Below are 27,122 nucleotides of genomic sequence, written 5' to 3' on the forward strand. Positions count from 1 at the left end.
TTCTTATTTATTTAATGGGAAACGTTCTGTAAGAAGTGACTTACTTTGGTGCTAAGGAATCGGAATCCTTCCTCAATTGGTGATTGGTGATTGCTGAATCGAGCGGAAGTAGGCGCTGTTGAGCCAGTCGTCTAAATTCCAAAACCCCGATTTGGCTATCACAGAGTGATTTCTCCTGTTTCCACTGTTTTCTCCTGCATCCACAAGGGAAGAAGCTGACCTGAAGAAGGACATAAACCAACTGAAATCGCGATATAAGGTCACCGATCGAAGGGCAACAGGTGAGCACTTGGCTTAGTAGCTTCGTTAGCTTCGTAAATGGCTCACTCGATCCTTAGGTTGACCATGGGGCAGACGCTGTCGGAACCGGTGACCACCAAGGACTCAGCTTGCTGCGGCAACGCCAGCTACCGCGTGGGCTCGTCCTGCATGCAGGGATGGCGCGTGGAGATGGAGGACGCGCACACCCACATTCTGGCGCTGCCGGAGGATCCGCAGGCGGCCTTCTTCGCCGTCTACGACGGACACGGTGGTGCGTCGGTGGCCAAGTTCGCGGGCAAGCATCTGCACAAGTTCGTCACGAAGCGGCCGGAGTATCGGGACAATGGCGTGGTGCTGGCCCTGAAGAGGGCCTTCCTCGACTTCGATCGCGAGATGCTGCACAATGGCACCATTGGCGAGCAGATGGCAGGCTCCACTGCCGTCGTGGTGCTCATTCGGGAGCGGCGACTGTACTGCGCCAACGCGGGCGATTCGCGGGCCATCGCCTGCATTGCCGGAGTGGTTCACGCCCTGTCCGTGGACCACAAGCCCACTGACGCGGGGGAGAGCAAACGGATCCTGGCCGGCGGTGGCTGGGTGGAGTTCAATCGGGTCAATGGCAAACTGGCGCTCTCCCGCGCCCTCGGCGACTTCATCTACAAGAAGAACTCGCAGAAGAGCCCCGAGGAGCAGATCGTGACCGCCAATCCCGACGTGGAGGTGCGCGACATCACCGACGACTGGGAGTTCGTCCTGCTGGCCTGCGATGGTATCTGGGATGTGATGAGCAGCGCGGACGTCTGCCAGTTCGTTCGCAGCCGCATATGCAATGGCATGCAGCCGGAGCTCATCTGCGAGGAGCTGATGAGCAGCTGCCTGGCTCCGGATGGCCAGAACAGCGGCCTGGGCGGCGACAACATGACCGTCATCCTGGTCTGCCTGCTGCACAACAAGAGCTACGAGGATCTGGTCGTGCGCTGCGGTGGCAAGCGCAAGACCCCCGTAGAAACCGTGGGCGACATCAAGGATCAGCCGGTCATCAAGGTCGTCACTCCCTATTCGCAGGCATCGTCACCGAACTCGGGGACGTCGACTTCGCGATTGGGCCTGGGCCTCGGACTTCGCGAAAGCGATACTCATACTCCGAGAGAGAACCTTTAATTTTTTTTTTCCATTTTGCATTTTTTGTTACTGGATTTGTTTGCTCCTACATTTATACTTGGATTTGGGATACTACAATGGCCGTCCAAAATTATCAGTTATCGCACATCTTCCCTCGGCAGCCAATAAACCGAAATCAACAATCCTCTCATTTGAAATAAAGAAGCAGCCCAGTTTGGAAATAAAAACACTTCGATTGGTATTTTCTCGGGGATCAGAGGATAGCTCGTTTAATTCGAGTTAATGTGCAAATCTATAGTACATTTAGAGCTACGTATACGTGTATATATCTTGTGGTGTATATGGTAAGTACGAGTACGAGTAAAGGTAAGTAGTATGCGTGCGCATCTAAATCGAAGTATCTTTGGTGCTATTAGCTGTAGGTCGATTCGAGTCGAGTCGAAATGCAGTGGGTGTCTGTCTCTCGATGAGTAGATAATGGTGGGGCTACAATGAGATGGACGATTGCTGCGAGTCGTGAAAGTAGAAATATACAGATATACAGATTGCAATATGGCAAAGTGCTTGTGCGCTAATTAGCGATACAGTTATGTCAATTATTGCACCACATGCGGCCGTAAAGTGCTTAAAATAACGCCGCGCACAAAGGTGAGGAGACGGGTAATACCCCTTATTCTTCTCCCGCCCAATGTGCGCTGAATTTAAATGTAAAGACTAGAAATTCTCTCGTTTGGGAGCGACTTCCGTGCCGGAAGCAGGAAGTCGATCGATGCCTTAATGCAAAGTGATTAATGGGGTTAGTAATGGTGTGTGAGTGTGTGGATATCTTTGGATACTCGTATGTCTAGTTCTTGTAAAATCATAAAGCTAGTTGACTATGTGTAAAGTTTGTAGCTTTGCTGCGGAGTTCGATCTGGGATGCTACATCTCTCCGGCCCTCCGATCGGTAATCGTAATCGTATGTGCTATAAAAAAATACTGGTTACATTGGTTTTTTGTCGCTGTTCTTGGCAAGTCTCTAAGAAGTCTCTTATTACAACTAACTGAAGATCAAACGATCAAACGATCGATTGGCATCCAATCGCGATCCAATCGATCCAACCTTGTCGCTCTACTATATGTTATATCTACGGTGTATGACCTCGCCGTCTCTGGAGTTTTCCGCGAAGATGATGAGCTGTGCGTGCTCCTCGTCGCTCTGGAATCATCTACTCTCTAATGGTACTTTAGCTCTTTTGCATTATTATCACATATTCGTTGACTACAGTAAGAAAGTGTCCTGGATTTGGGGTGGGCTTTGAAGGGACTTGGACTTGAGATTTAGTGGGACTGGGATCTCCTTGAATGGCTTTGGGTAGTGCTCTGCTTTGCTCTCTCCGGTGTCTTTTGCGTGGTGTCCTGGCTGGGCAGATCCTATGCCACCATGGCGTAGTTCCCGGTCAGCTCGAAGGGACTCGTCTTGGCCGAGTGCGTGAAGTTGTTCTTGGGCGAAAAGTCAACGGGCTGCTCCTGCACGGAGCTGCTGTCCGATGTCATGGACGTGGACGTGGACATGGACGTGGAGGTGGCCTGGCCCTGAAAGTGGTACGGCATGGCCAGGGGCAAGGCCAGTGGCACGTGGGGATTGGGCAGCAGGTCCTGGTAGAGACTGGGCACTATGTGCGGCAGCACCTTCGGCTGGATCACGTTGATCCGCTTGAACTTCTCGTACTCCTCGTAGGCCGTTGCTTCTGGGCCAGCGGGAAAGCCCTGGAAGGCCAAGGCCGCCTGCCTGCGCTCCTTCTCCTTCTGCAGCAGCTTGTTGGCCAGCGTGGACTTGGCTGAGTCGGAGGCAGTGCACTGAAAGAAACCAGAAGGTTAAACCAACTGCAACTGAAGAGATGTGGATTCGATGTAAGGAACTTACCACTGCAGCCGGGGATCCAGCACCCAATGCCGAGATGGCGCCGCCCGCCATTTCCGACTGCTGCCTCTTGGGCGAAGACGGAGCTCGGTTACCAGATGCTGATCCGGATGCCGATGCTGAGCCACCACCACGGTTCTTCATGCAGGAGGACTCCTCGTGCTTGTACAGGTAGGACTTGAGGGCGAAGGCCTTGCCGCAGCGCGCACACGTGTGCGGCTTGGTGTTCGAGTGGGTCTGGATGTGGGCGCGCAGGTTGCTCTTGTCGGCGAACGCCTTCTCGCAGACGCCGCACTTGAAGGGCTTCTCGCCGGTGTGGGTGCGGATGTGGCCCTGGAGGAGCCACGGCCGCGAGAAGCACTTGCCGCAGAACTGGCACTCGCATCCCTGATTGTGGGTGCGCACGTGCATCGAGTAGGCGGGCATCGAAACGTACACCTTCTCGCAGTAGGGACAGTGGCGCGCCTTCTTGTCCATGATTGATCTTTACGAAATTAAAAATTTAATAATGTTGTTTAGTTTTTGTGCTGCTGACTTACCTGTGCGTTTGTCTATGACGCGCCAGGTTGGAGGATGTGGAGTACTTCTTGCCGCACTCGGGACAGACGTGCTCGTCCTCCAGCAGCGATGTGCCGTTGAGGATCTCGCCCTGCTCCGCATGGTGGTGGTGCGCCGACGAGTGGCCCTGCAGTCCCAGGTGCTCCTCCGAGGATTGTCGGCTGGAGGTGGAGCTGGAGCTGCTGCTGGTGCAGGAGTTCGAATCGGAGATGGTGCAGCGACGCAGTTTCCTGCGATCAAAGACCTTGTGGCTGTAGTAGTTGGAGTCGTCGTCCGAGGAGGAGGCGTACAGTGGCAGTGGCAGCGGCTTCACCTCGTCTGTGACCAGTGGACCCACCGACAGAGTGACCTCCGCCAGCTGGGTGAGATTGTACAGCTCCTCGGGAATGGGTGTCGCCTGCTGGTCCTTCGTCATCGCGCTGAAGAGGTGAACAAATGCCTGAAAAACAGCGGGGATTTTCTATGATTCTGTGATGAAAACAGCATGACTAGACACCAAATATTTCCTGCTAAATGCGCACCTGATGCGTCACTACCCAGCTAATACATATCAGCCACTAGATCGTCAATGGTGTGTTTAAAATAAAATAAAATAATATGAAAAATAATGTAACTTGTTCTGGCCCATTTCCCCCATTGTGGTGTAAAAAACTCACGTCAGCGATATGCTCATTAATTAAACTCACATTTACCCAATTAGTGGTTCGTTATAGCTTCTGCAAGTGCACCAAAAATACACCAATAATCGAATTATTCGGCATAAGAAAGCCCCATGGGATCGCGCACTCAAAGTGCGATCGTCGCCATCTATCACCCCACCTATCATAGATCTTTCCCTGCTGGTGCTTACGCCATAATTCTAGTTTGTTTATTTGAAAATGCATCAATTTATAATTAAGGACAGAGTCGAGAGGCCACACTCAGCGTCTGAGATGTGAGCCAAAGTCGTCTGCATCATCATCATTGCCGAATAGGAATTATCGCACATGGTTGAGGGTTAGCAGTGCCCACGGGGCGTATGATTAACGTCATCGCATACCGCATACCGCATGTTGCACATTGCATACTGCATATTGCATATGGCATCTTGCATCTTGCTTTCTGATTTTGATTCTGATTCTGGCACTTGTTGGCTGTTTTGTGGCTCGGTGGTGCCGGTGTTCACCATCCTCGCCTATTTGCGTGGTCAAATAAATTGATGTCGAAATGAGTGCGCTTAATTTGTACACGTTGTTTTGGCATTGATTAATCTCGCTCGTAATTGGCGCATCCGAAAGTCAGGTGGGCATGTGGCTTTTATATGTTGGAGTTCACTGTACCTGCGTTTCAGGATTGCTCACTAAGCTGAAAGTCCTAAAATATATATATTATACTAATATTCTTCAAAATATTGTTGTTTTCCTTCTTTCAGAACGGCGCCATTATATTTGGTTTGTATATTCCCCACCGCACTTAATCGTTTGTTTATCATGTGAAAGTCTTCTCATTTATTTTTCTGCCCCCAAAAGATTTTCCGAATAATCGAACCCATTGAGAAATTTGGAAGAATCGATGGATCGCCGCTGTTTTTCCACTCTTGAGGAGGTCATGTGCAATACTCTGCTGGTGTTTTGGTTTTTTCGATTTTTGCTTTTGAAATTGCTCTTGCTTTCGTTTTTGTTTGTTTCTCTAACACTCTCTGTATTTCGCCTGAGGACAGCCGCCTGATGTGTGTGTTTCTTTTTTCGGCATCGAGGGAAAATGTGGGGGAAATTCCCCCTCCGCCACTCCCCGCCGAATCAAACTAGCTGAACAGCTGCCATCCGCCCCCGCCAACGAATTCTGCAACCTGTTGCGCCCGCCTAGCTGCCAATTCCCAATGGCCAATTCCCATCCTCCTGGGGGGCTTTTCTTTGGGGAGCAGTACATCAAAATGTTTCTGCGGCAATTAAGCGGAATGATCGCTGCCAAGGTGGCCGAAGGTGTGCGATGTGCGAAAGTGGTTTTCCATGAAGGAAATACTTTCCCGCCGCTTTCCTCTCTCCCCTTTTTCCCTGTTGAGTGGGTGTGAGCAACCAACCGCCAGACTTTCATAATTTGTGTCTTGGCACTCAGATGCCCCACCACCTGAGGCCCTGTTCCCCATGTTCCCCAAGTTCCGCTAGATTTTCCCACTGTTCCCAGGTGGTTGCCGTACACATTTAAATATAGCACATAGCACTCAAATGTATGCCATTTTCCACCTAATCGCGTCATTTTCAATACCCGATTTCCATCGAACACGAAATGCTCGCGTCTCTGAGGAACAATATGCGTCTGAGAATTCGCCGGGGAAAACAGCTGACAAGTGATCGGTGATCCGCCACTATGGATCTTATAAAGCCAGACCCCCCACTCCCCTCTGAACCCACCCTTCCTCAAGAATAATGTGTGTGTGCCATATTTCCGATGTCATTTTCGCTTGGGGCATACGAAATGTCGCATGTTTCTGTGACAGGTCGTTAATTAATTATTCCGCGGCCCCGTGCGATTGCAGATCGGTAATCGCGGCTGACAGGAAGAAGGTGGCTAGGGATCCAAGTCCAGTGGAGAACATGGGGAGCTTCTTAAGCGGGGAGTCAGTCGAAAATATTTGAAATATATACTACTATTTGTGGTTTTTCCTGACTATTAAATTTGCTTTTGGGTAAGTGATTCATATGTCCCCTGGTAAATAGTTTTACAAGCATATTTATATTGCGACACACAGTTTTCCCCACAGTGTATTTAAGCTGCTTAGAGTCCCCCAGAAGTTGGCTGACTCATTTCTGCTCCCCCATCCGCATCTTGGTCGTTCCATGTGCGCCGAACAATGGACCACGGACCGGGTAAAGTATTTCACTTTCCGCCTGCCATTTTCCTCCTCTTTCCTTTTCTTTCCATGCCGCCGCAGATCTGCGCAAATTGCGTGGTCTCCGCCCTCCGATTCCCCATCTCTGATCTCCCACCTCGCAGCTCCCATCTCCGGCCGTGTAGACCGTGTCCGTATTTCGCCGGACCGGGAAAGAGTTCAAAGTCCTGTTAATGTGCGCAGAGGCGAAGAAGAATGGCGATGGCCAACAGAGGTGGCTTCGCAGTCTTCGCTGGCTTCTCTGGCTTCGGTGGCCTTAACATGCGTCTTTCCCTCGCTGCAGTGCATCTATAAATACCTGATCCCAAGGAGCAGGGGAGGGGCAGTGATCCCAGCATAGTTTACATTTTAGTTCAGCAAAGAAGCGAGTGCACAATAAACAAAAATCCCGAGCGCCAGCCTCAACCTCTGGCTGCTTCCGAGTCCAGAGTCAATGCCATGCACCGCAGACAGCATGTACATCACATGGGTATACCTATGTATGTGCGAGTGTACCCACACCACCCCCACTGCTGGATTTGGGCATCATCATTTTGTTTACCCCAGATCGCAGGCCCTCATCAATCGTTGCCTCGACTGCAGTTCCCATTCCCATTCCCATTCCCATTCCCGTTTCAGTTTGTTTACAAACATTTGGACGGAAAAGGACACAAAGGAGCACAGGCTTCACCTGTAAATCACGGCGGTTAATTATCCGCCAGCCCAAACCGCCAGATTAATCAGCTGCAGGCCTGATCTCTTGTTTATGCGCCTAAATTGGACGTAGGATCTACGCATCTAGCACCGCGAGAAGTGAAGACAATGACTACAGCCATATGCATATGCATATAGCCATGCGGAAAGATGCCATGGCAGCTATACTGTACTCGGTCACTATTTCCCGTTCTGGGAAGCTCATTGCCAATGCAAACATTGCTCACGTAAATGTCAAAATATCAAAAGAAATAATAATATTAATTTAACAAGTGCGGTCCGTTCTGTTCGTGGGGGGAGGGTGCCGAGGGGGATCGGAAAACGCCGCCCATTCGCAGTCACGCGAATCTGTTGGCCCAATTTGCCAAGCAGATTTTCGATCTTGTGGCGGTTCCTGGGCAGAAAGTTATGTGCTTTCTATTGTGTAACCAAAAGGTAGGGCAAAGGTAAAGTTCACTTTCGCCCACTTTTCCCAACTCATCATGGGCATCATTTTGCCAACTCACCCCACGCAGTTCGAATAGTTTCCGGAAAACAATCCAAATCCAACCCCGTCGTTCTGCCTCGAATTTAGACGGATGATTCAGTGGCCGCTGGGAAAAGTGAGTGCTTTGTCACACGAGTTTCATCACCCGCCAAGAGTCCGCGATGGCAATGGGCCCACTGCTGCTGGGACTCCGGATTTGGGGGATCGCACTGATGCTTTGGTAAGTGTCAAACCGATTGGTTAGTCGCACGGACGGATGATGGCGCATCCGTGAAGAGGAGCGAACGAGCGAACGAGCGAACGCAGCGAGATCCCAGGAAGAACTGAGCGTTCTTCGCCAGACCACTTACAGTTTTTACATCTTGCGGCCGCTGCTGTCGCTGCTGTCGCTGCTGTTCTTCTGCCTCCGGCGGCGTCCACCTCACGGCCTCCCATCCTCTCCTACGTTTCCTTACACTGAGAAAAAGTAGCCCATCATTCGTGGATCATACATGAAGTACAGACGTGCAGCAACTGCTGAGTGATTTAATCTCTTCCCTTAACACTGCCCATTTTTCTTGACTTATATTTGGCATTGCACCCCCCGTTTCGCTGCGTGTACAGCCGAGGAGAGGATCGCATCGGTTCGGGATCGGAATCGTATCGAACATAACTTCGAGAACGAACCGCGACGCAACAACGACGGAACAAGTGTGCGCCGTTTAAAAATAAAAATAATGTTTTCATTATGCTACCGCTCTCCGCGCAGCGCACCCCTCTCTCTCCCTGCTCCCCCCGCTCTCCCTGGTTTTCCACTTGCATTTTCCGAAAGGGAAAACTGCGCCCGCCGAGGTGACGACGCTCCTGCTGGCAGGACCACTGCGCAGAATTCTTCTAACGATCCGCAGTCAGTGTCAAAAACCTTGCGCACTCGCTGCAGCACAGACACGGTCGGCATAATAGGAGTATTTCTCAGGAATAATGCTCAAAACTAACTACTTTTGAATCTAATTACATTAGCTGCTCAATATTTTTGTAGAAATGATGAAGTAGAGTCATATTAAAATAAATGTTTAATATATTAGAAGCATACCCATTAGCTTCCTCTTCTAGATTCATAGTTTGATTTGACTGGGAGATTATCACTTCGGGAGACTGATGGCTACATCCGTAATGAGTGCTATTTCGCTGACCTCGGCTGTGGGAATTTGCCCCATGTGTCAGTGTGTTTTCGCCTGCCCCATGCTGATTTGCCCAGAAAGAGAGAGAGGCAGTGCGCTCGCTTCGTGGTTGGGCAGTTTCTTCGCTAGTCCCTCGTCTTCCTGCTCAGATTCTTCTCCTCCTGGTTGATATGGATGGATGATGGGGATAGGGATGAGGATGGGAATGGGGATGGGGATGGGTGCTCTTCGCGAAGAGTGACGCAGTCGCATGCAATTTGGCATTTTCCTCGCCTGCGTACTTGTTGCGGGCATCCAAAATAGACTCGCTCACCTGAACCGCCCCACCCAATCCTCCCCCAAAATGCTACATTCTGCGAATTCCCCCAACTCCCCTCTCCTTTGGCCTTAGAACGCAGAGCCCCAACGGATTTCTCGCAGGTGTTGTCGCTTGCTCTCGCTTCCTCCACTTTCCAAATTCCCATTTTCATTTTCGGCTTTTCAGGCGTAATGAACTTAATGTCGCCCCTTTGGGTGCTTTTCTTTCGCTTGGCGTCTTCAGATGTATTGGGTGCTAACGTATTTTCTATATATCTATGCATATATTCGATTTGATTTATGCCGAGCGGCGGTCTTCTGCTGGTTCTGGTTCGAATTGGATTTTGATGTTTCACAAATGATCTTTACAGTTGGGCGGCGATTGTAATGGGTTTATTTATAAGGCCACCCCTTCCCCAACTAATCTGTTTAGTGCTTCCCTGACTTTCCCGATTTTTCGCACTTCTCGTGGCATTTTCACACTCTGCAACTTGCAGCCCACGCGCCGAAGACAAAGGAAATCGGCTGGTGGAAAAGCGGTGTAGAGGTGGAGAAGGGAGGAAGGGGTGGGCTTTGTCTGGCGCCAACATGGAAATGCAATTTGAGTGGTAAGGTCAGGATGGGCCATAGCCATGCATCACCATCACCATCACCGTCACGGCGGAGCTTTGGACCCGGGAAAGGCCTTCTGCTGCCAACGTGACATGTGCTAAAGACATCGTGCATCGACTTTAATCACGGCAATTAATAAGACGAGAAAGGAAGTCCCACAAAGGAAGTGTCCCCAGCTTGCAGCCCAGCAAGTTGGCTCATCATGATCACTGTGGATAGTACACCCCTAGTATACCCATAATCCAGGGCCTCACCCGGAGCGTGCGATTCTGGAAAACCGCCGAAGACGTCGCGACTGGCGGCCATAAATCTATTTTCGTCCTGGTTCCAGCCTCAGTGCCCCCACCCTCTGAGTTCCTCCAGATCCCAGACCCCGTCGGTGATCGGCACTCTTTTCTCACTTGCTGCGCAATTGCGGGGTCCAGTCTCCCATGCTGCAGCTCCTTGCCCCACTCCACACTGCGAGAAAACGCTCACATACTCTTACTCTTAATCATAAGATATTATATACAAACAATGATGTTCGAACCAGTTATCCGTAAGATAGCTTGTACTTGGAACTTTCCTAGCTCATTCCTTGCTTCCAATCCCATGAGCATCCGATTTCGCTCAGTGCATGACCGCTTATTAAGTGCCCCTGGATCTTTATTTTTAACTGCTGCCGTCAAGATCGGGTGGTTCGGATCCGATTCTCTGCGTAGGTAAAAGGCGGAGAGCCGTGTGGTGCACTTGGCCACTGAAGTACTAAAGTATGTGGCCACCACCTCGTCGGCGTTGAATCCGCAAGTGAATCGAGTCCACATCCGCAAATTCCAGAGGGTGTCCAATTATTTACGCAGATAAATAAGCCAAATCCGCCGTAATGCGAAATTCAACAAGAAAGCGAAGAAAGCGGGAAACACACACACACTTTGCTCCTCCTTTGTTTGGTAAATAATTGCCCAATGATGGGGGTTAGTACATTATCCCCAATCGCTGTGATGGATCGAAATCAGATCCGTGGATCTGGTCTGATCTCGAGTGGCTATAATTTATGCGGCGCAGTGCAACTTCAGCACCTCATTTTCAGGTCCAGCCGCATCCTGTTTACGGGAATTCTTTGGCAACTCAAGGGTTTTGTCGGATGGATATGGAAATGGATCTGGATCTGGATGCGGATGGATGGTGGATGATGGGGGGTGGAAGGGAGGTTGGCCGGATATGTGAGTGTGAGTAATTCCTGGGCGCGGAATCAAAGTTTTGGATCGTGCCGTTCCGTGGCGAGATCATAAAGTTCTATTTATACCAATTAGGGGAGAGCTATGGTTGCGGGAAGTTCAAACTCCGAGTACCGAGTACCCAGTCCCGTGTCCCGATTCCCGATTGCCGATCCCCGGCCTCCGATCTGCGAGAAGTTTCCAAGAGCAAGTGGAGCGATTCCGAAGGTGGCTGCCACTTTGCAAGGCCCATACGAATGTGTTTTGGTTTTGGTGGGTGGAGATTCAGATGAGGATGGAGATGGCGATGGCGATGGAGACGGAGGGTTGGCATGTGCCGCCACTTGAATCAGTGGCTGTTTATTGGGGATCGGATTGGGAGAGGGATTGGGAGAGGGATCGGGATTGGGAGAGGGATCGGGAATGGGAGAGGGTAACCTCCGAGTGCCATGTGCAATGGCAGCCAAACATCAACCGTGTCAAAATTCAAAGAAACAAAAGCGGAAATGTTTTTGTTTTCCTTATTTTTAACAGCCGCCACATGAGGAAAACTAAAACACCCGAGTGCCAGTGGTAATGGTAATGGAAAGCGGACTTGGTCAATGAACTTTACCCGCTGTCTATAATTGGCCGTGCGAGCGGAATTTAGTTATGAGCCTGGAGGAGTAGGATGATCATATATTTAAGTTAATAATTTCATTTTTTATATAGAGGTCAACAAAAGAACACTGAAATTACTCTAAATTACGTAAGATTATTAATTGAACACTTTATAAATTAAAAGAGCTAACTAATAGATTTTAGATAAACACAAAAAGAGGATTCTATACAAAGATATATTATATAAAAATGAGAAAAGATAATTTTTAAGATACAATATTGTCTACATATTTTGTATGTAGATTATTTAAAAATGATATGTCAAAATACGTAAATTACTGGATTTCGGTATAAATGTAAAATACTAAAGAGTGTACGTGACAAGTCAAACGGTAACACCGATACCTTCACACAACTAACGCCTGCTCATATCGATGACACGTCTATCGGCCGTCAATCGGGCAATAATAGAAATTTGCTGCGCTTCCGAATTTTCGCGAAATTTACCGGAAAACGCACAAAAGCGGTCAAAAACGGCACTGAAATATGCACAACTAGAAAGGGCATCCATAAACCATAAGAAACGCAAAGCAAAAGACGCGGAGCAGCCAGGGAAGAAGCAGCAAACATCATGGCGCCCACCCCCTTGCCCCTCGAGCAAATGCCCGGTGTTGGCGGCGGCGGAGGCGGCTACTTGCCCGCTGCCCAGGTGAGTCCCATTGTCCCATTCCTATATTATGGATATATGATTACCTTGTGCTTCACAGGAGGGCGGCCCCCGGATCAACACAATGTCCATGTCGGTGCTGATCGATTTCATCATCCAGCGCACTTACCATGAACTAACTGTACTGGCTGAACTGTAAGAACATGTTTGAACGTGTTTGTATACTTGATTGTTAAATTGCTTGCTTGCTGTTAATTCCAGCTTACCCCGCAAAACGGACATGGAACGCAAGGTGGAGATCTACAACTACGCGGCACGCACCCGCCATTTGTTCACCCGGCTGAATGCGCTGGTCAAATGGGGCAACTCCGTGTCGAAGGTGGACAAATCGTCGCAGATAATGAGCTTCCTGGACAAGCAGAACATGCTCTTTGTAGAGACCGCCGACATGCTGGCGCGCATGTCCCGCGAAACTTTGGTTCGTGCTCGATTGCCCAACTTTCACATACCCGCCGCCGTCGAAGTTCTGACCACTGGCACATACAATCGTCTACCCACCTGTATACGCGAGCGGATTGTGCCCGCCGATGCAATTACGCCGGCGGAGAAAAGACAGACACTGCTCCGTCTGAACCAGGTCATCCAGCACCGCCTGGTCACAGGAAAACTGCTACCGCAGATGAGAGAATTCCGCATCCGCAACGGACGAGTCACCTTCGAGGTGAAGCACGAGTTCAGCGTTTCACTGACCGTAATGGGAGATAATCCCACGGTTCCCTGGCGGCTGCTGGACATCGACGTGCTAGTCGAGGACAAGGAGACAGGAGGTAAGGCATATAAAATTCTCTCCCATTCTATAAAATGTACTAAAATCATTGTCTTTAGATGGAAAATCCCTGGTGCATCCGCTGCAGGTCAACTATATTCATCAGCTCATCCAGGCACGTCTGGTGGAGAACCCCAATGCCCTCAGCGAGGTCTACAACTGTCTGCACTACTTCTGCCAATCCCTGCAGCTGGAGGTTCTGTACACGCAGACCTTGCGTTTGAACTACGAAAGACTGGACGACAACAACATAACGGTGGAGGAGTACGTCCCAGGCGTAAAGTTGACGGTCTCGTACTGGCGAGACCTGAAGTCAGAGTTGGGCTACCGCCTCACCGTTCAGTCGGATCCCAGCGAGATCGGGCGTCCGCTGGCAGTGGTCCACGTGCCCTCACTAGGCGCAAAGGAGTCTGCCGAAGTGGCGGACCGCGCCGTACGCTCTGAGCACCTTTCCATGGAGCGCCTAATTGTGCATACCGTCTACATACGATCGGTGTCCAGGCTGAGCGATCTCAAGCTGGAGTTTCAGGCCTTTTTGAAGGATGTTGACTGTGAGTGTAATGTAAAGCTTATCTAGTTGTGCGTCAGAACTAACTGATTCTGGTAATCTTTTCGACAGTCAACCTCCAAGGGACTCCTGCCATTTTGACCGTGCCCGTACTCTCCCCCTGTCTGAGGGCCGAGCAGATACACATCACCATTGACACCCACACGGGCATGTTCCGTTGTCATGTGCCCAAGCATCTGGACTGTCCGATCACGGAGGAGATGCAGGACTGCCTCAATGGGGATCGCAGCAAGCTGCCCGCTTTGCTTTCTGAGCTCCGCTTCTGGATCACCCATCGGCGGTGCGATAAAACCCTACAACACCTTCCGGCTACGGCCACCGAGACCCTTCCTTTTCTAGTGCAGCCTGATCAGGAGCTCTTGCAGCCGGGCAGGCACAAGATTTATGTTAAGCTGCACAGGCATCCCAATATTGTGCTGGTAATTATACATTCAGTAAGTGTAATTAAAAAGAAAAGACAACTTTGACATTTTCCAGGTGGTTCAACTCAAGGAAAAGACTACCATGCCCAACGAAATGGAATACACCTTTCACCTGGGCTTCGTGGCCTTCCAAAAGGACGAGTTGGACGTTATTGACGACTCCGCCAAGCAGCTGGTGTCTGTAGTGGCCCAGACGCATTCGGACATTCCAAAGTGTTACACCAAGTTGATGCGCCTGATTGAGTTTGATACTTTTGTGGCCACACATGGACCTGGCACTGAGGTGGACGGTGAGCATAGTGATACTTTAAATCCTTGAACCACCTAATCAGACAATGAATCTTTTAGCGGAGGTATCCCCGCACAAACGAAAGTCGAATGGGGATTTGCTGGCTCCTCCCGCCAAACAACAAAAGACCATATTTCCTGCCTACTTCATTCCCGAGCTGGCGCACGTTGTGGCCATGTGTGACGAAAAGATACCCTTCATGAACCTAGCCCAGACGCTGTCCAAGCACAATATTCCCCACAGCGGACTTCAGGTGGAGGCGAATGCCACGTCACTTGTGCTGAAGATCCTGGCCTTACCACAGCCGGGAAAAACCACCTTTGCAAGCCAACAACCACAGCAACAGGGAGCACCTGCCGGGACGGCAGAAAACAAGCCAGGTGGTGCCTCTGGATTGCCGAAAATAGACCCCCACGTGTGGGACGACCTGATGCGTCGCGTTCTCTCCATTTCGGTTCGCTCGCAGACCAACAAGAACAGCCAGGTCCGGATCTGGGTAGTAGAGTTCGTCTTCTACAGCACGCCGCTGCAAAGTAGTCACCAGAAGGAGCAGGGCAGTCGGCGAACTGTTTACCTCACCTACGAGCAGGCGAACCACGACTTTTCCAAAACAGTTGAGGATCTGCTGAACGACTGGTCGAAAATCGTGTACCTGTACACGCTGGTGCACGACTTCGCTGAGCAGCTGCGAAACAGTGAGTTTACACCGGTGCATTCTTTTGCATTTATTAACTTCCCATTAATTTATAGAACGCCTTTCCCTGTGCGACATGCTGGTGGTCAAGTCGTACAGCTACATGAACCTGCTCCTCGGTTACGGACCCAAAAAAGAGGTAAGCTGCAATATCTACTGGTCGGTGCAATCCCACGGCTTCCGACTGACGTTCGTGGGCGGAATGTCAGCCGTAAACGCGCACTCAATGATGCGCGACCAGCTGGCGCAACACTTGAACCAGCAGCATAGCATCACCCAGGTCGCCCAGATCCTGCATGAAACCTACAACCCGCTGAGCTCCATTGCCAAGCTGCCAGTGCTGCCCTTCTTGGGGATACCGGTAAGTACACTTAGCTACTATGCACCAAACATGATTACATTATCCCTTTATTCTAGCGCCCTCAGGTGCCGGTGCTATCGTTCTGCATGCTGGCACAATCGCCGTGCCTGATAAGGTTGACTTATCAGGCGGTCTACTGTCTGGAGTTGCGTTTCCGTGCCAACAGACTCGTATCCATCCGAGATGGAGCGAGCAGTCGCTTCGAGCGCAACGTGGTGGAAGAGTTCACGCCCATCCAGGGCCTAAAAGCCTTCCTCTCCAAGTACGTGGATGAGTCAGCGGTCTACAGGGGACGGGCTTCCCACGAGGACGACAATCCGCTGTCGCCCATGGGAATGGAGGACAACTTCGGTGGACCGAGCAGTGTGGCGGGGGTAAGTGCTGGTGGCTCCTCACCATTTTTGGGAACTGGAATGCGGGGACCGCAGTCGCCCAGAGACAGTGGCTTGCGTTTTCCTGCCCCCCACACGCCGCCCTCCAGTTCAAATCCGCACACACCCGCTAGTCCGCATCCAAGTGCGGGCGCAGGTGGTGGCAGTGGACCCCAGGGACATGGCAACTTCAACCTGACTTCACCGCCAGCGCCCCATATGCCGCATCCGTCGCCGAGCGGCTTGATGCCTTCGTCTCCGCTGAATCCTCAGCCCAGTCCGCACATGGTCCACAGTCCTGGACCCAACACGCTGTACATGCAGAGCCACCAGGACTCGCCCTTCACCGCCATGTCGCCGGCGAATAACAACTGGCCCGGATCCCCCAGCATGCCGCGCCCATCTCCACGACCCGGACAGAGTCCTGAGCACAAGAGCACAGGTGGTGGAGCAGGAGGAGCCGGCGGTGCGGATAGAGGAGGCTCTCGGGGCACTCTTAATCGGCCCTGGGCTGGAGCTGTGCCTACTCTGCTCACCCATGAAGCCTTGGAGACTTTGTGTCGGCCCAGTCCGCATCCCAACAAGGACATCAATGTGCAGGACATGAGTCCTCTAGAGCGTTTCCTGGGCTGCGTGTATATGAGGAGGCAATTGCACAGAAACATCCAGAGCGAGGAGACGCTTACAGCGCTGAACAGCACCGAGCCAGGAGTGGTGCTCTTCAAGGTGGACGGCCTGCAGTGCCAGGTGGTGCTGAACCAGATGCACATGCAGACGCTGCACCTCAAAATCTCGCAGCTGCCGCCCATGCCCGACAAGCTGCCGCCGCCGTTCCAGCTTAGCCAGGACGATCTGCTGGTCATAGAGCAGTACTTTGACACCAGAGTGGCAGCTCCACCATACCGACCCAATTCCCTGCACAGCATCTGCCGACTGCTGAACCTGCCCGCCCAGGTACTCAAGGATTTCGTGCAGATCATGCGTCTGGAGCTCAAGCCGGAGCTGGGTGGCGACCAGCTGAAGTGGACGGTGCAGATGTGCTTGCGCATGCCGCCCTCGGCGGTGCCCATTGTGCCCAGCGGCAATGCCTGCGTGGTTCTGGGTCGCATGAAGATCCTGTTCTTCTTGCAGATCACGAGAATACCCTATGGCGCGGGCATGGGCGTGGGCAAGGACTGGAAGGACAGCCCCTCTCTGGTGCTGCCCATTGTGTACGACATTCAGACGAACGTCACCCAGCTGGCGGAACGCACGGGACAAGTGACCTCGCCCACAATGACCGCTGCCAGCACGCTGCTGCGCCGTTTTGCCGAGTTCAATGCGCAACAGAATCAGTGCACGCTCTTCCCAGCCATCACGGATCTGCTGACGAACCTTCAGCTGGCCGCAGAGATGCCACAGCCTCCGCCCAACCAATCCATAGGACCTCCCGTCGGCGTGGGCGTCGGAGTAGGTGTGGGTGTCGGAGTGGGAGTGGGATCCAGTCCCAATCCGATGATGCCCATGCAGCAGCTGCCCCAGCAGGTGGGACCCCAGGGCCCAGTGGGTCCCGGCGGCTACCCGCAGATGGGCCCCAATCCCGGTGGCCCGCAGTGATGAAGGCGCAAGCGCCGCGCCTCCTCGCAGCAGCCGTGAGCTGAAGGCCTGTGAGCTGGTAACCGGAGCGGCGATCGATTATTAATGGGATAAGCAAGTTTATTGGATAAGCGTACACAGAACACCCTCTGCTCTGGGGTGAGTCGATTTGGAATCTCAAAAGTCGTAGCAAACAAAGTAATCCATGAGCAGTTTTGAAGCTTCGCAAGACTGCGCATGGTGCGCTTTCTGCCCCTATAATTTTGTAGATTGTTTACATACCAAGAAATCGATCCACTCCACGATACACTTTTTAGTTAATGCTAGTATCTAATTAATTTGTGCTTGGCAACTCCAAAAGTAACTGGAATTGTCAAGTACGTGAAATATTATAATGAAAGTCTGCTTTGGTAGTCCTTAAGATTCTATTTCACCAATATTGCGGTGTTCCTGTTGACCAAGGACCAAACATGTTTTGCATGCACATTTGGCAGCAGCCACCTGACCCAAGAAAAGAGAGTCTCACTTGGGGATCAGGTGCTATATACATTTTATTATTGTGCTGTACTCCCTGAAAGATTGGGCATGGAAACAAATTACACATCCAAGATTATAAATTGTTAACTAAACAGTGCGGCTAGGTATGTAATAAAACGATTATCGATTATCTATAAATGTACATAGGTGTGAGTCATACTTTTGTGTTCCTTTGCTAATTTGTTTCTATCACATAGTTCGATTGCAGACGCGCCAGAGTTGCTGCCATGCGGACTCCGACTCCGAAGGAGCAGATGGCAGCGGAGATCTGGCCAAATGCTGTGTGACTATTGCACCGAGGTTAGTTTGTGTTGTCGTCTATCTAATAATCTATCTACTCCCGTTGGTATTTGGCTTGGTTGCTGGTCGCGCGGGGCATCGATCCCGTTCACTGCTGATTCGCAATCTGAGTGTTGTCCATCTGGGTGGTCAGCTCGGCTATGCCCTCCTCCTCCTCGGAGATGAGGTCCACCCAGTAGCGGAGCTTCTTGCTGCGCAGGTAGCTGGCGGAGTTGTCGAAAACCACGGTGTCTGAGGATGATTTTCACATGCCATTAATCGAGGTAACTAAAACGTTGCTATTTTACTCACAAGTGGTGTTGGGTCGCGTGGAGATGTAGCCAATCTCGTCCATCTCGTTGGAGTACACCGTTCCCAGGGGCACCTCGCTGCGCTTCTCGCCCGTCTTGTCGTCCACGCTGTAGATGCCGAATTTGATGTCGTAGTCAGAGGTGCGGAACTCCCACGAGAGGATCTTCGTCTCCTCCACGTTGACCTTGAAGTGCAGCTTCAACTTGTCGCCCTTGGGCACCTGGGCCTCCACAAAGTCTCGGTCGCTCTGCTGGCTGCTCTGGTCAATGTACAGCTCCTCCGGCAGCTTGCCGCCCCAGATCATCAGTGCCTTGCACTGGGGATCTCCGTTCCTGTCCACCATCTCGCCGCCCCAGGCCTTCGGGAAGGCCTTTCGGTTGACGTGGGAGAAGAGCTGCTCCTGCCAGCGGTCCACTCCGGACTTGTAGATCACGATCTTGCTGGTGGTGTTCTCGTCCAGGAACTTCTTCACAATGTTGAACGCCACCGAAAAGAGCTTGGGCGCGTTGATTATGTAGCACATCTTGAGCAGCTCCGGGAAGTTGGCCTCGTATTGCTTCACCGTTGAGATCACACATTCCGCTGCCGGTCGCCAGGCGTACTGCTTCAGGTTCACGTCCTGCATGTCGAAGAACACGACCAGCTGGCGGGCCCGCCAGCCGTGCTTCTGGCTCTGGTCGTAGGCGATCTTCATGAAGCGCTCAAGCAGCAGCACCAGGTACTTTTGGAACTCGAAGCGCGTGACGCAGTGCATCATGCCCCACATGTCGAAGTTGGCGAAGGGGCAGACCAGCACTGAAAAGGAAATTGCAGTTGTTGCATTAGTTGTTGGCCAGCTTTGTTTCTGCCGTGCATTCGCCACCAACCCGGGGATCCTTCGTTGTCGTAGCCCATGAGGCCGTAGGGCAGATACTCCTGCAGTGCCTTCGGCGGATCCCACTTCTCGATGTTGTCCACGTTCCACATGGCGCGGGTTTTCAAACTCTACAAGGTAATCACACAGTTTAATCAGTTAAGCCATTAATTTTAATACTTTTTGTACTTACAGCTCTCAGCATCTTCTCCGCGGCTTCCAGATTCCATTTGCGAGCTGTTTTTGAACGGAAGGAAATATAGTTTTCATCGTAATCATATTCAAGTGGCAACTCACCTCGCAGCCAGCGCACCAAGAAGTAATCGTCGTGGGTTCCCACCAAAGCATCATCCATCTGCTTGCGAAACTGTAAGTACAATAAATGAGTTCTTATCAATTGCTGATATTTTACAATTTTGCATATGAATCATTATACTTGAGCACAACATTTATGATTCATATTGAGCAGTGATATATTATTCAGGCTTCAAATATATCTTCAGGAAACTTTCACTTTAAAAAATCGCAGATCAAGTTTAAAATTAGTAAAAGCTGCTGTGTTCGAGTAACTTTTATAATATATCTGAAATAACTGCTAGCTTATCTTCTGCATAAAGTTTTTGTTTAGATTGTTGTTAAACCGAAAGCAAGCTAAATTTTATTACCTCTATTAAGACTTGTTGACTTAGAGCCAAAGTTACATAGATAACGCGGCCTAGATGCAAGCGATATGTGTTTTTGCATTGATGTTGCCCTGTAACTTGTGTAGATTTAGCAAATTGCAGTTCACCCCAGCTTAAAAACAGCTAATTTCAATCTGATTTATAATCCAATTTGTTTAAATGATTTATTTGCCGAAGGCCGTGCAGAGGAACGGCTTTGACAGCATGTTCGAAGAGCTAAGCGGGTAAATTTCCTATCTCCGAGCGATAACGTTTATTGGGTCTGGGTCCGCGCACCTGCTTATTGGCCTTTGTTGTCTTAATTGCTGTTAATTTGTATTGGCCTTGTGCCGACTGCCAAATTCGGATGTGGTTAACGAAAGCTGAATCGCACAGCAGCTGATAGCAGGAGTTCACTCAATCGGCTGCATTTGTTTTATGAGCCAGAGCCAACAAAGCCTTTGAGGCCTTTTGCTAACTAACTTATTTGTCGCGCAAACATCACGTACTTCAATTTGCATTCGATCAAGTGCATACTTAGCACCATTTCAATCATTTAATTGACTCGCGTCTAGGCTGCTCGCCAACTGCTGAGTCACTCGGCTCGGGCTCGACTTAAAAAACCACTTGAAATTCAATAACGAGGCCGTCTCACCGCTAACCGCTTCTTTTATTTGGTTTTTCTGTTTTCAGTTTTTAGTTTTCGCTTTTCGCAGCTTGGCTGCAAACTTGGCCAAAGACCAAGCTGTGGCTAATACCCGACTGTGGATGTCATTAGCGCCCAGTTCTGTTGGCTTTGGCTGTGTGTACTTCCTCGTTTTATCGGATGGCCGTAAGACTGGGTTTTTGGCCACTTGCTTTGTTCTTCCACTTCTTGGTCAGAAAGGTTAATACCCATTGAGCCACTCGAAATTGAGTCTTTACCTGGCGTGGTCTGCTTGAATAATGCTTAGCCTAGCATTTAACGATGGGCAATGTTGCAGTCGTTTTGCATTCCGCTCGAAATCCAGAAGACAACGAAGTTTCTCTTCTTTTTCATTCGGATTTTAGGCAGTCGAAGACACCTGCGCCAAAACCTGTTGCTTCGCTGATTTGATTTATGCAAATTCTGCCTGATTTGCACAGTAGATCTCGACGGGTCTAAGGGTCGATCCCTGGGTGATTTCGTTCTGGATCAATGCTCCTCGCTTAACGACTGGGTCGCGTTTATCATTAAACACTTCATGTGTATTCATACGGATAATCGCAGTCGTTGTCATGAAATGGCAGTCGCACTTAACATCCCGATGGCAATTAAAAAAGTTCAGGGGTCTTAATCCGCCCATTATGATGGATTAATTGCCCTTTTTGTTCATTGTTTAATTACTTGCAAGATCTGTGATTTACTCCTCTTATTGCACACAATTCTTCATATTTGAGTAGTTTATCTACAAGAGTCAATTTTAGTTTCGCTTACTATTAACAGCACCTTATGAGGCGTTCTCCTCGGCTGCCTGTTTTATGTGTATTTTATTAGCATATTTTCATTGAACTGATCGGTTTGTGTGTCACCATTCGACTTCAGCTGAGTTTCGGTTTCGCAAGCGCTTTTCGGTGTGCCAACCAAGAACTCGTGAGACGTCAACAATGCGCAACTGCAGAAACATGCATTAGTGGCGAAGTTGGAAGGCGTTTCAAGTGCTTAAATAGTATTATTCTTAAAGTACTTCTTATGATGTTAGTGCATTTGGCACAGAATATCAATCTGTTTTAAGTAGCACCCATTATTTCCTCGACTACAGCTCTGGGTAGATATTAGAGTATACTGAATATGTTGCAGTTGATTCTGATTTGGTGGTTTAGAGTCTGATGAATTTGCCAACATTTAAAAAGGGCAGTCAAGCGAGCAATGGCTCATTTCCATAACCAGCCATCAATATGCTTCACTGACTGCACGATGACTGTTCTGTTTTACTTTGTTTAGAATAATCCACTGATCATTGGGAAATTCATAGAGGCAATTTGTTGCAAACTACATTGAATCAAGAACGTTGGTGAAATTTGTCTTCGCACTTGGAGGCACATCAATATAAAAAGATTGGTGTGCTTGGAAATATCTGTTGCTTTCGTATAAATGCGTTGATAACCTATCGATCATAGAAAGTATTATAAAAAGCTAACTATTTCTGTCGTTTTTAGCCTGACAAATTTTCGTTAAACTGTATAAGTTTCTCTTTTGGAAAAACATGTTTACATGTATAAGTTATTTATTAATTTCTCCACTATGTTCTCGGAATGAGTCCCTGGACAAAAACGATTACTATAAAGTGGGTAAACACAGCCTCGTTGTGGAGCTGGAGCTTTATCTGCATGCTCCCCTGTCAAGAATCCCCAGGCAAATACCGAGTACTTCCCCCCAAAAGACCCAAGGGAAGTGCTTACCTTCTCCAATATGGCGCGTTGTTCTTCGCTGATTTCGGGCAGTGGAGCAGACATGTTTTTGGTTTTGTTTGGTTAGTTTGTATTTGTATTTTTGTATTTTGACTATGGCGTATCTTAGATATTTGGCCTTATTGACCGAGCGGCGTCCGAACGTTGCCAATTTGGTAAGCCGGGCACACACAATCACATTAAGTCGAAGATATGGGGCCGAATGCGGATTTCTTTTCTTTACTGTTCACACGCAAAATTTTAAAGCTTTGCTATGGCTGTTCGGTTTTTGGCAGCTGCGGCTCAGAAGAAGAGATAACAATAAAAAACTTTCTACTATTATTTAGCCGTTACGTTAGCGCTTTTAGCCGCGCACATTATTTCCAGCGCAATTATTCTGCGTTTTATTTTTGTGTTCGTCTCGTTTTGTAGTCTCTACAGACGGACAGGCTAATTACAATAATGCCAACTTGGAAAATGCCTCAAACTTGGCCCAAGGCGAGTGTCGCACGCGAATGGTTAAAATGGCTAAAATGGCTAAACAAAATAACTGAAATCCGAATCCGCAGCTGTGTGTTCAGAATGTTTTGCTTTCGTTAGTGATAAAGCGCTCAGCTGAGGTGCAGTGTATATATTAGTCGATATTACGCGATTTTCCGAGCCGATGCGTTCCGTTCCGAGGGTGGCGAGCAACTGACGCCAGTGGTTCCACTGCGCCACTTAAAAGTGGATGAAATTGAAATGAACGGAGAGCAAGCAGAGAGAGACTGCCAGCCAAGAGAGTCACTCTTTGGGCCAGAGAAAATCCAAACAGCTGAACGAAAGTCTCGACTGTGGGATACCTGGTCTACCTACGTCTATGTTTAATGAAATGGGTGTGGCATAGCCAATTGACCTAACCCATTTGTACATAACCTAACCCATCTCTGGACTATGACTTTAGCTTTGTGTATACTAGAACTGTGAATTCACCTGATCCACTTCGGGGCCACTTACCAATCAACTGAAGCACTCTTCAACTGATAACGATTTTTTTGCACGCCAAATATAAACATATGTTTGGCAGGATAAGATACGGAAGCCAAGTGCTTTGGCACTCGTTCTGTTATTTTTTACGAGTTTGCTTACCACTTTTAACTTTCAATTTGTTTATCGGGTTTTGACGAAAAGCCTTTCAAACCTTTATAACTTTTCAAAATGGTGATTTCCTGATTTGGTGATTTATTCTTAAAAAATTACGAGTATTTTGGCCACAGCGTGGAAAATATTCGTTCAAATATGGATTGTATTGGCTTATTCAACTCGAATTTAAATTCCCTTTTGTTTCTTACCATAGGCGTCTGAATCCGACAATTTTCAATTTTTTCGATTTTTTGAAAAAAATCATGATGTAACCCCTTATAAAAAATGCAAAAATTGACACAAAAACTTTTTTTTCAAAGCAGCTTGAAAACTTAATTTTTGATTAGTATGGTCAATTAGCTGTAAAAAACAGTCATTACTGTGTGTCTGTGACTCTTTTATGTTGTGTTATTGATAAACAATGGTTATTTTATGGTTTAAAAAGTGTTATGTTTGAAGCTTTGATACAATTCTGCATTTCGTACTTTTTTCGACTATATATTTTGAATTTCGTACTTTTTTCGACTTTATATTAATTTTCCACATTGTCATTCGATAGATTTCTGGTTGTTGGTTGTTGTCTGAGCTAATCTGTGTGTGGTGAATTTCAATGGGTTGGCGCTCGTTAGGTGAATAAGGCTGGTTTAAAATCCTAAAGTATAGTGTATTCGTACTTTCCAATTACAGTCGACTTTAATGATTTACACTTTTAAAGATAGTACTTTTAAAGATTAGTCTTACTGTATTGTATTTGGGCATAAAATAATACATATCCCATTTGAAATTTCTTCACTCTTCACCCATTCCAAGCAAAAGACGCGAACTGCTTTGGTTTTACTAATTTAATGTGTGTACAATCAATCACCAAACGACTACGCCGTCCGAGATCTTTTTGTGAAAGTCGTAGAGACTGGGAAAGACGTGATCTCGGTCGATGTCCTCTCCGTATTTCTTGACCAGATATGCGTAGCTCTTCTCGTGCACCAGCGCCGAGTGCCAGCCCAGTTCCTTGGCGGCCAAATAGTCGGTGGTTGGTCCATCGCCGATGTGCAGGCACTCTTCCGGCCTGAGGTTGTCCAATCCCGCCTTCTCCATCGCCTTGTGAAAGATTTGGGGGTCGGGCTTCTCGGCCTGCACCTCGTACGAGTTGACCGCGAAGTCCAGGTACTGATCCAGCTTGGTGTTCTGCAGCAGGGTCGCCAGCCGAGGATCGAAGTTGGCAATCACGCCCAGCTTGCACTTGTCCGGCTTCAAGTCCTTGCGGATGTGCTGGAGGAGCTCCACGCTGCCGTTGCACGGCTGCCAGCAAATGGAGGTTTTGTAGAGCTCGATAAGGTGGTTGGAGAAGTTGTGCAGCTTCTCGTCGGGAATGGCCGCTCCGCTCTCCGAAAAAGTGCCTGCGGATGAAGAGTGTCAGTCTTCAGTTAGTGTTTTTGTATCCATGAATGATCCACTCCAAACCACTTGGGTGTTGTGAAATAGAGTTTACAACTGTTCTAATCGACAAGAAATTAGCAGGTGCAGAACGCTTGTGTGATCTTTGCATTAGAATCTCTAATCTTCCGAGCGCCATCGTTGTTGACGTCTTCAGCTTTTGCTAATGTGTCTAATGCAATGTTTTCTACACTAAATCATGGAATTAGTTGTGTCATGATCAGCTTTGCTTTCGCTACCTACCAAGCGGTGTTTCTAGCAATTTTTGCCGAGAGAAGTTGCGGATACTAAGCACTTTTAGTGGCGATTGCGCCAAATGCACTTTGGAACAAGCCGCAATGTTTATCACCCCCAGTAGACAAACACTTTGCGGGCACTCACCTGCTATCAGCTTACGCCACCATTGCTGCCACTCCATCTGGGGCTTCGTGTCGCGTCCAAAGTTGGGATAATCGCGGTTCATCTTGTACCTGAAAAGATGTCTCAGTTCAGCGGGTCACATAATTAATGAGTGCCTCCTACCAGTTGGCCTTGAAGTTCTTGGCCAGCTCGTTGTTGTCGCATCGGGCGCCAAACAGGGCGCCAATCTCGCCGTACTGCTTGCCGGGAGTGGTGCGGAACTGGAGCAGGGTGTTGGTCACATCGAAGGTTATGAGGCGAAAGCGGCTGAGGCTGCGCATCTTGCCGGGAATCTCTGAAATGCCGCTCGAGAACTTCTGACTTGCGACTTGCGACTCTCGTCGAACGCTGGCGACTGAAATCAGCCGGCGAACTACGTGAGCTGGGGGCATTCTGTTATTGTTTTGTACGAAAGCCGATCCGCCTCGTTATCACCAGCAGCTGCTGCCCCCAGATTCCGATTCCAATTCCGAGGGCTTCGTTTGGAATCGAATCGAATTGAATCGCGGACCTCGGAGCATCGAAACACCCATGCATACATATGTTAGTGTGTGCCGAGCCGGATTAAAATGGCACTTTATCTTCGCCGAGTGTTGCGGTTATCTCTGCTTTCATGTTGTCATATTAGTATCGATCTGCAATCTGTACTGATTACCCGGCGAAGCAAATACTGTTGACGAAATAAGAACGATTTTCTTATCGCTTTCTTTTAAACAGTGCGCTTTCTCCCCAGTGTTGAACAATTCCATGATTCCATAATCATTTCATCTAACGGCAGAAAAATGTTTAATTACATTGCACTTTAGTTTAATAATACAAATAAGCTGAGTAACAAAAATTTCGCTCAAATAGTTGATTTTTATGCGCCACCTGCCGGTCTACTGAAGGTGGGAGTCTCGGCTTACGCTTCTGTTAAGTACAGAGCTCTGTTAAAAATGTAGTCATGTTATTTCCAACTAGATGGCGCCACTGCACTACGAGTTGGCGGCAAATTCAAAAAAGATTTGTGCAAATCCAAAATATTTTTAAATTAAGTTGCAGTTTCCTGTAGCGACTTTAAAACTAATTTTAATTTTAAAAATTTTTGTAGATTAGCACAACGGGTGTTGTGTAAATGGAATTGCCTTCTCATTTATGATTTTATCGCTGATAAAAGTAACTTAATTATAAAGAAGTTTCAGCATTCCACAAATTATTGTGGCAGCACCCATTCTCCGTTGTCATTGGCCAATTCCATTCGATTTGGCTATAAATAATACACGAATTTAACGACTTGAGGTCGGATTTCTTTGGAAAGGGATCCTGAAATTCCGTGCATTCTGCTTGTCAAATTGTCGGTTTGGTTTTGTCTCTCCTTTTTTGATCGGCATTTAGGAATGCTGGACTTTGTTCGGAATGCCATAACTCGAACTGCCGGGAAAGGGAATTTCCCTAATAAAACAAAAAATCAGGCAGAACATTTGATAATGCTATTAAAGGCGATTTACAAATAATTCTACACTAATTGCCTACACTTTTTCGTAAAGAACAAGAACTCTGAGTATTAGAAAGGGATCTTTTAATGTGATACGAAATTCATTGATC

General features: G+C 48.6%; 5 protein-coding genes across 5 annotated transcripts; 2 read left to right on the forward strand and 3 right to left on the reverse strand.

Moving 5' to 3' along the window:
- Positions 1-1,612, forward strand: LOC120449643 (probable protein phosphatase 2C T23F11.1). The gene is made up of 2 exons (XM_039632236.1): positions 1-281; positions 339-1,612. Exon 2 carries the CDS (start codon positions 346-348, stop codon positions 1,420-1,422), a length of 1,077 nt encoding a protein of 358 aa, XP_039488170.1. The 5' UTR covers positions 1-281; positions 339-345; the 3' UTR covers positions 1,423-1,612.
- Positions 1,613-1,624: 12 nt separating this feature from the next.
- On the reverse strand, positions 1,625-8,226 carry LOC120449644 (protein snail homolog Sna). Its single transcript, XM_039632237.2, has 4 exons — positions 7,913-8,226; positions 3,826-4,283; positions 3,290-3,770; positions 1,625-3,222 (listed from the first exon to the last, which is right to left on the reverse strand). Exons 2-4 carry the CDS (start codon positions 4,257-4,259, stop codon positions 2,797-2,799), a joined length of 1,341 nt encoding a protein of 446 aa, XP_039488171.1. The 5' UTR covers positions 4,260-4,283; positions 7,913-8,226; the 3' UTR covers positions 1,625-2,796.
- A 3,933-nt stretch (positions 8,227-12,159) lies between these two features.
- On the forward strand, positions 12,160-18,210 carry LOC120447666 (mediator of RNA polymerase II transcription subunit 14). The gene is made up of 9 exons (XM_039629183.2): positions 12,160-12,467; positions 12,526-12,620; positions 12,687-13,252; positions 13,311-13,802; positions 13,871-14,238; positions 14,297-14,531; positions 14,590-15,225; positions 15,281-15,585; positions 15,642-18,210. The coding sequence occupies exons 1-9, from the start codon at positions 12,390-12,392 to the stop codon at positions 17,550-17,552; spliced, it is 4,686 nt and encodes a 1,561-aa protein (XP_039485117.1). The 5' UTR covers positions 12,160-12,389; the 3' UTR covers positions 17,553-18,210.
- A 149-nt stretch (positions 18,211-18,359) lies between these two features.
- Positions 18,360-23,272, reverse strand: LOC120447667 (SEC14-like protein 2). Its single transcript, XM_039629184.2, has 6 exons — positions 22,596-23,272; positions 19,810-19,879; positions 19,706-19,749; positions 19,526-19,643; positions 18,660-19,454; positions 18,360-18,599 (listed from the first exon to the last, which is right to left on the reverse strand). Exons 1-6 carry the CDS (start codon positions 22,647-22,649, stop codon positions 18,457-18,459), a joined length of 1,224 nt encoding a protein of 407 aa, XP_039485118.1. The 5' UTR covers positions 22,650-23,272; the 3' UTR covers positions 18,360-18,456.
- Positions 23,273-24,529: 1,257 nt separating this feature from the next.
- LOC120450006 (rhythmically expressed gene 2 protein) lies at positions 24,530-25,912 on the reverse strand. The gene is made up of 3 exons (XM_039632720.2): positions 25,662-25,912; positions 25,521-25,609; positions 24,530-25,102 (listed from the first exon to the last, which is right to left on the reverse strand). Exons 1-3 carry the CDS (start codon positions 25,817-25,819, stop codon positions 24,567-24,569), a joined length of 783 nt encoding a protein of 260 aa, XP_039488654.1. The 5' UTR covers positions 25,820-25,912; the 3' UTR covers positions 24,530-24,566.
- Positions 25,913-27,122: the final 1,210 nt, after the last annotated feature.

This window comes from Drosophila santomea, chromosome 3L, assembly GCF_016746245.2.
Source record: "Drosophila santomea strain STO CAGO 1482 chromosome 3L, Prin_Dsan_1.1, whole genome shotgun sequence".
Lineage (NCBI taxonomy): Eukaryota > Metazoa > Arthropoda > Insecta > Diptera > Drosophilidae > Drosophila > Drosophila santomea.